Source organism: Ictalurus furcatus, chromosome 29, assembly GCF_023375685.1.
Source record: "Ictalurus furcatus strain D&B chromosome 29, Billie_1.0, whole genome shotgun sequence".
Classification (NCBI taxonomy): domain Eukaryota; kingdom Metazoa; phylum Chordata; class Actinopteri; order Siluriformes; family Ictaluridae; genus Ictalurus; species Ictalurus furcatus.
In genome coordinates, this window is record NC_071283.1 from 7,025,036 (window position 1) to 7,035,598 (window position 10,563).

The following is a 10,563-nucleotide window of genomic DNA, read 5'->3' on the forward strand; positions in this document are numbered from 1 at the left end:
CTTAAGCACAAGAAAAATAATTATACTGCACTGTAATGGGACAATAAAGGCTTTCTCTCTTCTCAAAAGCTATGTTATGCAATAATTCCACTATAATGTTCACAAAATGTCATGTATCAAGAAACTCTGGACTCCACTTCCCATCAGCCACTGCACTGCACTAGCTGTCACATGACATGCAGGTGCACCTGACTCACGTTTGGTTAATGAGCACTCGTGTGTGTATATATAGTCCTTGTCTGCACTGTTTGCTTGTCTTTCGTTGTCCTAGACTCTTGTTGTTTATGTCTCGGTGTTTTGTTTCATGCCACGGTGTCATACCAAGTTGTCTTAGTGTCTTTGTCTCATAGTATGTTTGATTAAATAAATGTTATTATCTGCACTTGCTTCTGACTCAACCTCGATACGTGACAGAACGAAAGACCAGTTATCATCAGAAGCAGCAGATCACCAAGATGGACGCCTGGTTTGCAGCATATGCGGAGTGGTATATAGGACTATTGGAGCAGGGAAGAAGGACAGATGAACTGCTCGCTCAGAATAACCACATGCTAGGCCTGCCGCAGCTGGACAGACCATGCACCAGGCCACACCCGGCGTTCATAAAGGACTACGCCATGCCACGCCGACAGGAGGAGGAGTCTGTGTTCAGGGCGGAGACCAACTCCCACCCTCTCTCCCCTATTATGGCTCTCGCTCAGCCTTCCTGTTCAGCTGAGGTCGTCGTCGCTCAGCCTCCCTGTTCAGCTGTGGACGTCGCCCAGCCTCCCTGTTCAGCCGTGGACGTCGCCCAGCCTCCCTGTTCAGCCGAGGTCGTCGCCCAGCCTCCCTGTTCAGCCGAGGTCGTCGCCCAGCCTCCCTGTTCAGCCGAGGTCGTCGCCCAGCCTCCCTGTTCAGCCGAGGTCGTCGCCCAGCCTCCCTGTTCAGCGGTGGACGTCGCCCAGCCTCCCTGTTCAGCGGTGGACGTCGCTCAGCCTCCCTGTTCAGCCGTGGACGTCGCTCAGCCTCCCTGTTCAGCCGAGGACGTCGCTCCGCTTTCGTGCCCCGCCGAGGACTTCGCTCTGCCTCCCTGCCCGGCTGAGGTCGTCTCTCTGCCTCCCTGCCCGGCTGAGGTCGTCTCTCTGCCTCCCTGCCCGGCTGAGGTCGTCGCTCTGCCTCCCTGCCCGGCTGAGGTCGTCGCCCAGCCTCCCTGTTCGGCTGAGGTCGTCGCCCAGCCTCCCTGTTCGGCTGAGGTCGTCGCCCAGCCTCCCTGTTCGGCTGAGGTCGTCGCCCAGCCTCCCTGTTCGGCGGTGGACGTCGCCCAGCCTCCCTGTTCAGCGGTGGACGTCGCCCAGCCTCCCTGTTCAGCCGAGGTCGTCGCCCAGCCTCCCTGTTCAGCCGTGGACGTCGCTCAGCCTCCCTGTTCAGCCGTGGACGTCGCTCAGCCTCCCTGTTCAGCCGAGGACGTCGCTCCGCTTTCGTGCCCCGCCGAGGACTTCGCTCTGCCTCCCTGCCCGGCTGAGGTCGTCGCTCTGCCTCCCTGTTCAGCTGAGGTCGTCGCCCAGCCTCCCTGTTCAGCGGTGGACGTCGCCCAGCCTCCCTGTTCAGCGGTGGACGTCGCTCAGCCTCCCTGTTCAGCCGAGGTCGTCGCTCAGCCTCCCTGTTCAGCCGTGGACGTCGCTCAGCCTCCCTGTTCAGCCGAGGACGTCGCTCCGCTTTCGTGCCCCGCCGAGGACTTCGCTCTGCCTCCCTGCCCGGCTGAGGTCGTCGCTCTGCCTCCCTGCCCGGCTGAGGTCGTCGCTCTGCCTCCCTGCCCAGCCGAGGTCGTCGCTCAGCCTCCCTGTTCAGCCGAGGTCGTCGCTCAGCCTCCCTGTTCAGCCGAGGTCGTCGCTCAGCCTCCCTGTACAGCTGAGGTCCAAGTCAAGTCTCCAGTCTCTGAGGTCCAAGTCAAGTCTCAAGTTCCTGAGGTCACGTCCAAGCCTGCTGATCCAGTTGACCAAGCTCCGCTAATATCTAAGCCTAACGACCAAGTTCTGTCCACGCCCAAGTCTACCGACCTGGTCGCCCAAGTTCAGCCCATGCCCAAGACTGCTGACATGCACAGCCAAGTTCTGCTCACGCCCCAGTCTGCTGACACGCACAGCCAAGTTCTGCTCACGCCCAGTCTGCTGACACGGCCACCCAAGCTCCGCCCATGCCCAAGGTTCACCTGGTGACCTCAGAGCCTCAGCCTCCCTGTTCAGCTGAGGAAGTATCTCAGCCTCCCTGTGCCATTGCGGAAGCCGCTCGGCCTCCTGGTTCTGCTGGGGACATTTTGCCCAGGGGGCCAGGACCACCAGATGGAGGATGTATAATTTTGGGCGCTCCGGGATTAGCGCCCTTGGGGGAGGGTTCTGTCATGTATCAAGAAACTCTGGACTCCACTTCCCATCAGCCACTGCACTGCACTAGCTGTCACATGACCACCTGCACCTGACTCACGTTTGGTTAATGAGCACTCGTGTGTGTGTATATATAGTCCTTGTCTGCACTGTTTGCTTGTCTTTCGTTGTCCTAGACTCTTGCCGTTTGTGTCTTGGTGTTTTGTGTCATGCCACAGTGTTATTCCAAGTTATCTTAGTGTCTTTGTTTCATAGTACGTTTTTTTCAATAAATGTCATTATCTGCACTTGCTTCTGGCTCAACCTCGATACGTGACAAAAGGTTAAAGACGTCATTACAATTCCGTATTTAACTGCCTTAAACATCAAATGAGTGCTTTCCTTAGTTTGTTTAATCACATTTTAATAGCTACCACCTGTTACTGTGAGAAACAGGATTAACCAATCGGAACCTTGCATTTTTTCAGATTTCTGTTTGAAAGGTATTAGCCATGCAGTGATTTAATTTAGTATATTTTTCCCCCCTCATGATTATCAAAGCATGGCTGTGATATTGGCTTTCAAATAGGGCTGCACAATTAATTGATTATTGATCTCGATTACGATTTTGACTGCCCACGATTACACGAACATGATCGACTGCAATATTGACGTTTAAAGTTCATCCTCCTCTCATAGAAAACACTGCTGTTTATCAAATTATGCGCTTTCTAAACTTACAGCCAATCACCATAGAGTGGCGCAGGGATGACATCATTTTGTATGCCAAAACCCAGAAACGAGTTAACATTTTAACCCTTCCGGTTCCACTGTCCCAAAGTCAATGGGTTTTTTGAATGAGATTTTGGTTAAAAGCCTGAAATAAGGTCTGTGGTGAACACAAGCTCAAAATATTTCCACATTTTATTCTACAGAATAAAATACACCAGTAAAACACCACTCGTGATTTTGTTTAAAGCTTTTACGTGTATTGAAAAAGGCAGTTGCTGACCGTCACGTAATGAGGGTTTAGGACAGATGCAAGCTTTATTGAAGGGAGGCAGACAAATCCAAAACATGAGACAATACCGTGGTCAAAAACAAGCTAAAGGTCAGGCGATCGGCAAACAGGCATGAACAAGATCAGGATCAAAACGATGAGACGTGAAACTATGAGCAAACGCTTGATAAACAGAAAACTCACGCAATACTTCGTGGCAAACAATGAGACACGAGGGGTTTAAATGACAAACGTAATTAAGGGTCAACACAAAACAGCTGAGACTAATGATGACACACAAGGGAACAACCAATGACAATACAGGGGTGGAGACAGGACAGATATCATAACAAATGCACATGTAGAAAGTAAATAAAGACAATGTCACTAAGAGAGTGCGCTGCGAGCTCCAGCGCTTGCGTGAGGGGAAATCATGACACTAACATGTTGCTAAATAGGACTACAGAGGTTGTCGAGGACATTAAACGTCATCACGCCGAACAGGAAAAAACTTTGCAGATAAACTGGTTTGGGTATGCTGTGCACAATTCCTCCCAAAAAACGTGGATGAAGATTCATCCACAGAGTAAATCCGTATTATGTAAAATGTTTTAAATCAAGTTTGGAAAAGTTGTCGGAAGCTCAGTGATGGTGACGTTGAAGTCGAGCGACTGTGGTGTAGTTCGTTTATAGCGTACGGTTAGCTGTGTATTTCTGCCGATTGTATTTAGGCTTCAAACTTCATAAGAGTTGTGTTCATTTGTGAAAATTATCTTGATGGACAAAACGTGTTAGCGTTGTAAACTTTTGTTGGTCACAGAGCGCTTTTTTTTGTTGCAATAATCCAAAAGCTGATGGAAAAATCCTAATGGGTTTTTGTAGAGGGAACCGGTGTGATGCTAACTTCCGGGTTCCAGTACAAAATGACGTCACCCCTGCATCACCCCTCTATTGGGTGATTTGGCTGCATCTCTCCTCCTGTAAACACTGTTATTGCCTTTTCTGAATAGGCCTGAATTGTTTTCATTTAGTTGCATATTGTTATATTTGATGCATATTTTCATTTGGTTGATGGCATTTTTATTTTTCACTTATCCTATATTTTGGGTACAATTTTATTTATATTTTGCTTCTATGAGATGATGCACTTTAAGGTCCAGTCTAATTTGATGCAAAGATTTGTATATTAGCAGGAATGTAGCACAACATGGAGGTGAAAGCAGTGGTCTGTTTATTTAAATGTGAAAGTGCAATAAAAATATGTTGTCCCTAAAATCAATGAATAATCATGATAAACATTCATGATCTCAATATTTATCAAAACAATCATGATTATCATTTTGGCCACAATCGTGCAGCCCTACTTTCAAACTGAGCCAATAAAACCTGTTATGCGAGTTTGGAGCTCCAGTCAAATTCTGTCAAGAATTTGTCCTAGTCGTCCGTGCTCCAGCTATGAAAGGACAGAGCTAAGCCAAGCGTGGAACAGGTCACCGAGCTGGTAAGAGTGGGTTTCTTATGGCTGCCGTTACACTACACAGAATCACCTCTTTTAACGTGACACTTCCGCTCCCCTCATGCCTGGCTTGACTTTGTGTAGTGACCAGTAAGAATGATGAAAGGTTCCTGTTCAGTTCTAGAACTAAAAAAAAAGGAACTCCACATGATCTAGCTGTCAGTGTCAGCTTGGACTTTGTTCATACCCTATCAATTTGAATGCAGACTGGTAACCTTATCGCCTTCAGTTATCCAGATAAAGCCATGGGAAACCACCAATGTAAATCAACATTTAACTACATATTACAAAAAGATAAGGGAGAGAACTCCTGGAAAAACATGGCCTCACAGAAAGGTCTCATCTGTTCTGGTTTCTTTTACATCTACATGACAAAGGTCACTGCTGATGAAGAGAGAAATGATTGCTACCATAAAAGTGCTACTTTAAGTTAGTTCAATACCAGTACGTAATAGTGTAATTAATTATATATGACAAATTATGAGCATTGTGCAAGTCAATTAGATATATTAGGCTGTATTAGGGATATCTCAATCTCATACAGGTCAAATACAGTTAATAATACAGCTCAAATACAATTAACAAACACCACACCTGATGTTCAAAACAGAGTTGTGGTGATATTCATTAATGGATGACCATTCACTCAAGCCATCTTAAGGAGCTACAACTGAAAATATCGCTAATATAACAACTCAAAGAACATTCATCATCTGTACTCGCTTCCAAAAAAAAACATTTTACTTGAGACCCTTTCTCGTAGGATAACACTTAAATGTAAAGTACTACAGATAACCTTTAAATGTTTCCCCAGAACCATTAAGATTTCAAAATTTTCCAAGAGTGTAGTTATCAACCTTTCTTTGTTTCAACCTTAGCTCTATTTTCTTTTTTTTACTCAGTGGGGTTAAAAATTTTGTGTAAAAATGTTTGTACCTTTCTAAAATTTTACCACTTCTTACAACTTAAATTTGACAACATTCACTAATTAAAAGAATTCACCGAAATTCAAACTGAAATGTGTATTCTGCAACAATCCAAAACACACGACATCTTGCAGAATTACGACAGATATGCCAAGAAGAAAGGGCAAATATTAATTAGAACCCACATGTCAAGAGGAAATGCTGGGCAAATATTACTGAGAGGATCCAAAACTACCCACAGGGTAAGAAAGAGCTAGAAGAATGTTATAAAAGCAAAAGGTGGGCATATAAAATTTTAAATATTTACATTTGGAATCACAATCCAATCAGAAATGGAGACTTCAACTTTTGATATTTAGATTTTTCATTATTGCTTTCAAAACACAACTTTTTGACATGTTTTGTTCATTTGTGATAATAAAGGAACACATAACAAACCAATTTTTTAACCCAGGGGTATGGAAAGGACTTTCACAAATTTTAACAGATTACTGGTCTATTTCAACTGAAGTAGTACAAAGCAACTCAAATGTTACTGTACTACAACTGTAATGTTATGACTTTACACCTCTGCTGAATTACTGCATCGTCACAGAGGAGTGTTCTAAAATCCACCAATAGCAATAAAAGTATCTCTTGGGGATTGGGTTAAAATTATGTTAACCAGGCAACAGAGATAAGCAGACAAGCCTGGATAACCTGACATGTGGGTGTACATATACAAGCCAGACATGTCCCCTCCAAACAAACACACACACACACACACACACACACACACACACACACACACACACACACACACACACAGACAGACACACACACACACACACACATCAGAGAACTCCCAAAGCTCCTCCTCATCCCCTCCTGCTTCTCATTAATATTTCATAGGCTGATAAACCGTCTCGTCAGGTCTTTCTGATCCTGGTGATCTCGGTGTCTCTCGTTCTAATGTCTAAGGTGTCAGTATGGTGGGTTATAAGTACAGTCAAGCATTTTTGTCCATGTCTATAGTTACACATAACCTAGTTTACTTACCTTGCAGCTGCTTAAATCGTCCCTCCAGCTGGTTATAGTTAAAAGCGGCTGCGCCGTAACTGATGGCAGGACTGGAGTCTTGGTACGATGGTCCTGGCCCTGGAGACAGGTGCTCAGGGGAGAGATGCCCAGGAGAAATGTGTCCAGGAGACAGGGGTCCAGGCATACTGGTAGCCCTCTGAAGCTCCATCAGTGTGCTAGAAAGTAACGTGTCCTCTTACCAACACCTCTCAACCAGCAAACACCAGACTTGAGGCTGTCCAAGCAGCCAGCTTACTCGGCTGAATGTAACCGATGCTCAATGACAGGCAGACAGCATGAGTTTTCCTCTCCCACAATGTTCAGAAGAGACTGCATCCATTTTTGGTCATCCCTGAGACCGTCAGACTGAGAGACAGCGTGAACGAGAGACCATGTGCAGTGGACTCGGAGCATATACTGAAGACAGAGCTGAACAAAACAGAGCACACCTTTCACAAGCCTGGAGGAAGTAGAGGGTGGAGCCTGGGGCTTGGTATTGGCCCAGGCAGCCAATCATGGACAGTGTTCCACAGTGATGTCGGCATCATATTAGCATAAAGAGAGGTGGGAGGGAGAGACAAGGAGGAGGTGGTGGGCTACACCATTCTGCCATGCTGGGGGAGATGAGCAGGATGTTCGCTGTTGCCAAACACAGCTGGAGCTTTTAACAGAGACAAAAAATATTTTTGATATTTGACAGCAGGAAATGTTGATATAAAAAAGGCTTTGTGACTGACTAAGTTAAAGCCTGACAAATCCTTTATGGGGCCACAAAATGAGAGCAACCCGCTTTTTTTCACTGCTGCATACAAATATGTGGGACAGACAAAAATGCAGTGGCTTTTGAGTGGTGGAACAAAGCGGGGGAATTATTGAGCACAATTTTCATGTGATGCACTCAACACAACAGCCCACTCAGCTTGCCTCAGCTGCACTTTTCAGGAAAGTCAAACCCCCCCAACCTCTTATTTTCGTATCTGGTCCACGAAAACAAGTCATCCTCTTGATTTCTCCTGAACAAACATGTTCATTCCTGGATGTATTTTTTTCTGGCAGTTTTGAGTTTCTTGCAATCGGGTCCAATTTACCTCAAAAATTCATGTTGAATCTGGGGTGAAACCATGCACTTGAGCTCTAGAGGAGCAGTGAGAGTATGGAAAAGCTCAGTTAACTAACACAGCACTGTTCTCAGGTATCTGAGAAATTTAAATGCATTTTTCAAAAACCCAAACCCATACTTGTGGGGGGAAAAAAATGCAACTAATTGGAGCAAAATATCTTCATAATAAAATTAAAAAAAGATAACATATTGCATGGGAAAACTGAGATGCTGCTCTTTTGTCATCACTGAAAGTAGAGGGCATGGGCTGGTGTGAAAACAACTAAAGGTAAACCCATACAGTAGTGGGTCATTAATTACTATAGCCTTCATTAAGTATTTATTTTGGAATTCATCTAAACAGCAATGTGTTTCCAGCTGTTGAAGTCTGAACCTAGGAGTAGTGCAGGCCGTAGCCAGACTGTTATCATTATGCGCTGATTGTAAAAAGGTTTTTCTCCTGTGTTTTAGTATATGGTTCTTAGATCCAAAATCTATAGAACTCGTTTCATTAACAACAGGAGAAAGCTAAAAAGGTTTTATGCTCAGGTGAATGAAAACTGGTCATGGAGGCTGCCAAGAAGCCTACAGCAACATTAAAAGTAGTACTGGTTGCTCCTTACATGTGACGACAATCTCCCAAACTCTTCATATCTCTGGGCTATGGGGTAGGGTGGCAAGATAGATGCCATTTTTAACAGCATTTTTTTTAAACATCCAATCTCAAAAAACCATGTGGACCAAAGCTGTACTTTTTGGCCATAATACCAAGAGATATGTTTGACACAATAAAACACAGCACATCTCCAAAAGAACACCATCTCCACGGGGAAGCATGGTGGTGGCAGTGTCACACTTTGGGGCTGTTTTTCTTCAGCTGGAACTAGAGCTATAATCAGGGTGGAGGAAATAATGAATAGCTCCAAATACCAGACAGACAATTTTGGCACAAAACCTTAAGGCTTCTGCTAAAACACTTCAGATGAAGCGGAATTTTACCTTTCAGCATGACAACGACCCAAAGCTAACCTCCAGATAAACAAAGGAATGGCTTCACCAAAACAAGTTCAAGGTTTTGGAATGGCCCAGCCAGAGTCCAGACCCAAATCCAATCAAAAATCTGTGGGGTGACCTGAAGAGGGCTGTGCACAGGAGATGAACAGCTAATTTGACAGTTACAATGCTTTTGCAAGGAAGAATGGCAAAATATTGCCAAGTCAAGATGTGCCAAACTGATTGACACCCAAAAAGACTGAATGCTATAAAATCTAAAAGGTCTTAACTAAAACTAAAAACTTCAACTAAGTATTACTTTAGGGGTGTGCACACTTATGTAACCATGTTATTGTACATTTTTTATTTTTCATTTTCCCTCCTAAAATGATTCTTTTAATTTAATGAATAGGTTAAAATTTCAGAAAAGGTTCTGACCTGATTTATCTTGGCTTCAATTTTTCATCTCAAAAACCTGCCATTTTAACAGGTGTGTGTAGACTTTTTATATCCACTTTATGATCAAATTGCATTCTGTGTCTTGTTGAGGTCTTAAGCCAACATCACTTCTTAGTAAATCCCAGCACATCAATATCAGTAATGATGTTTCACTTTGACAAATCTTTCTATGATATGTGATAAATTCTTCTCAAGCTTCTTGCAAGGCTTTAACATCATCTTAATTAGCAAAATAGGTCACATTATTCGCTCAGCGACTAAGAATAAAAAGATATTAGTACATATAGTACTGAATCATTTGGTATCCACTTGGAGTCATGCCCTCGACATGACCACCAGCAACAAACATGTAGGACTGTCTTGAAGAATGTCACACCATTACTCAGCTGCACCCTCCTGTAACCTTATGTGATCATTTGTCTAGCTGACTTTCAGTGTGTCACACAGCTAAGAAATAGGATCATATCCAATTCCCCAATTGCTCTGGGGTTATTAGCCAAGCCCTGACTGGCATCTGGCTTATAGCTTTTGTTTATGAGTGGCAAAAAAAGAATGAGGGGAATGTTTAAGGAAAAGCAGTAGGCTGGTGGGCAGGAGGATAAAGCGTCTTTGTGGGGTGAGGCTTGTTTTAATTATTCAGCAAGGCCCAGCCGGGCTTGCAGAATGTGGCGATAGCCTCCAAGAGTATGCTGACATAACCTTGTCGCATGTGACTCTCCGACTGTACTCACTCCCTTTGAATGAGCTGATTTTGGATCCATTGTACCACAAACATCAAAGAAAAACAAGGACTAAACAGATCAATGCAATAATGCTAATACAAAATGAACAAAATGGGTTTCTTGAAAGCCACCAAGGATTTTGCATTGACACTAAAACACAGAAGTAAGAAAAATTAACCTGGCAGAAGAAAATAACTTTCTACTATCTGGTGCAATTCATCAAAGACAAAATAAATCTCACTCAATTCATGCAGCAATATTTAGTGATCTTTTAAACTAGAAGTTTATTTCAAATATTAATTTTGGCTAATTATGCAAAAGTAAAGAATACAAACAAAATTCAGAAGTTTCTGAATTCTTAAAGTTCGATGAGATTTACTCACACCTACATTGACTAAGCAAATCCTGAAATGGGCCAAAGTGAAAAAAGATGTAGAACAATTAATGAAG

At 43.9% G+C, this 10,563-nt stretch overlaps 1 protein-coding gene across 2 annotated transcripts in view; it reads right to left on the bottom strand.

Annotated features, from left to right (window-relative positions):
- The window catches only part of LOC128604062 (spectrin beta chain, non-erythrocytic 1-like), a 106,520-nt gene that overhangs the window by 68,462 nt on the left and 27,495 nt on the right, over positions 1-10,563 (bottom strand). The window contains exon 1 of one of the 2 annotated variants that reach the window (XM_053618835.1): positions 6,820-7,080. The exons of the other annotated variant lie outside the window; for it this stretch is intronic. Coding sequence (XP_053474810.1) covers positions 6,820-7,009 — 190 coding nt within the window. The 5' untranslated portion in view covers positions 7,010-7,080. Of the gene's footprint in view, positions 1-6,819; positions 7,081-10,563 lie in introns of those variants that run through there. 2 annotated transcript variants of the gene reach the window in all.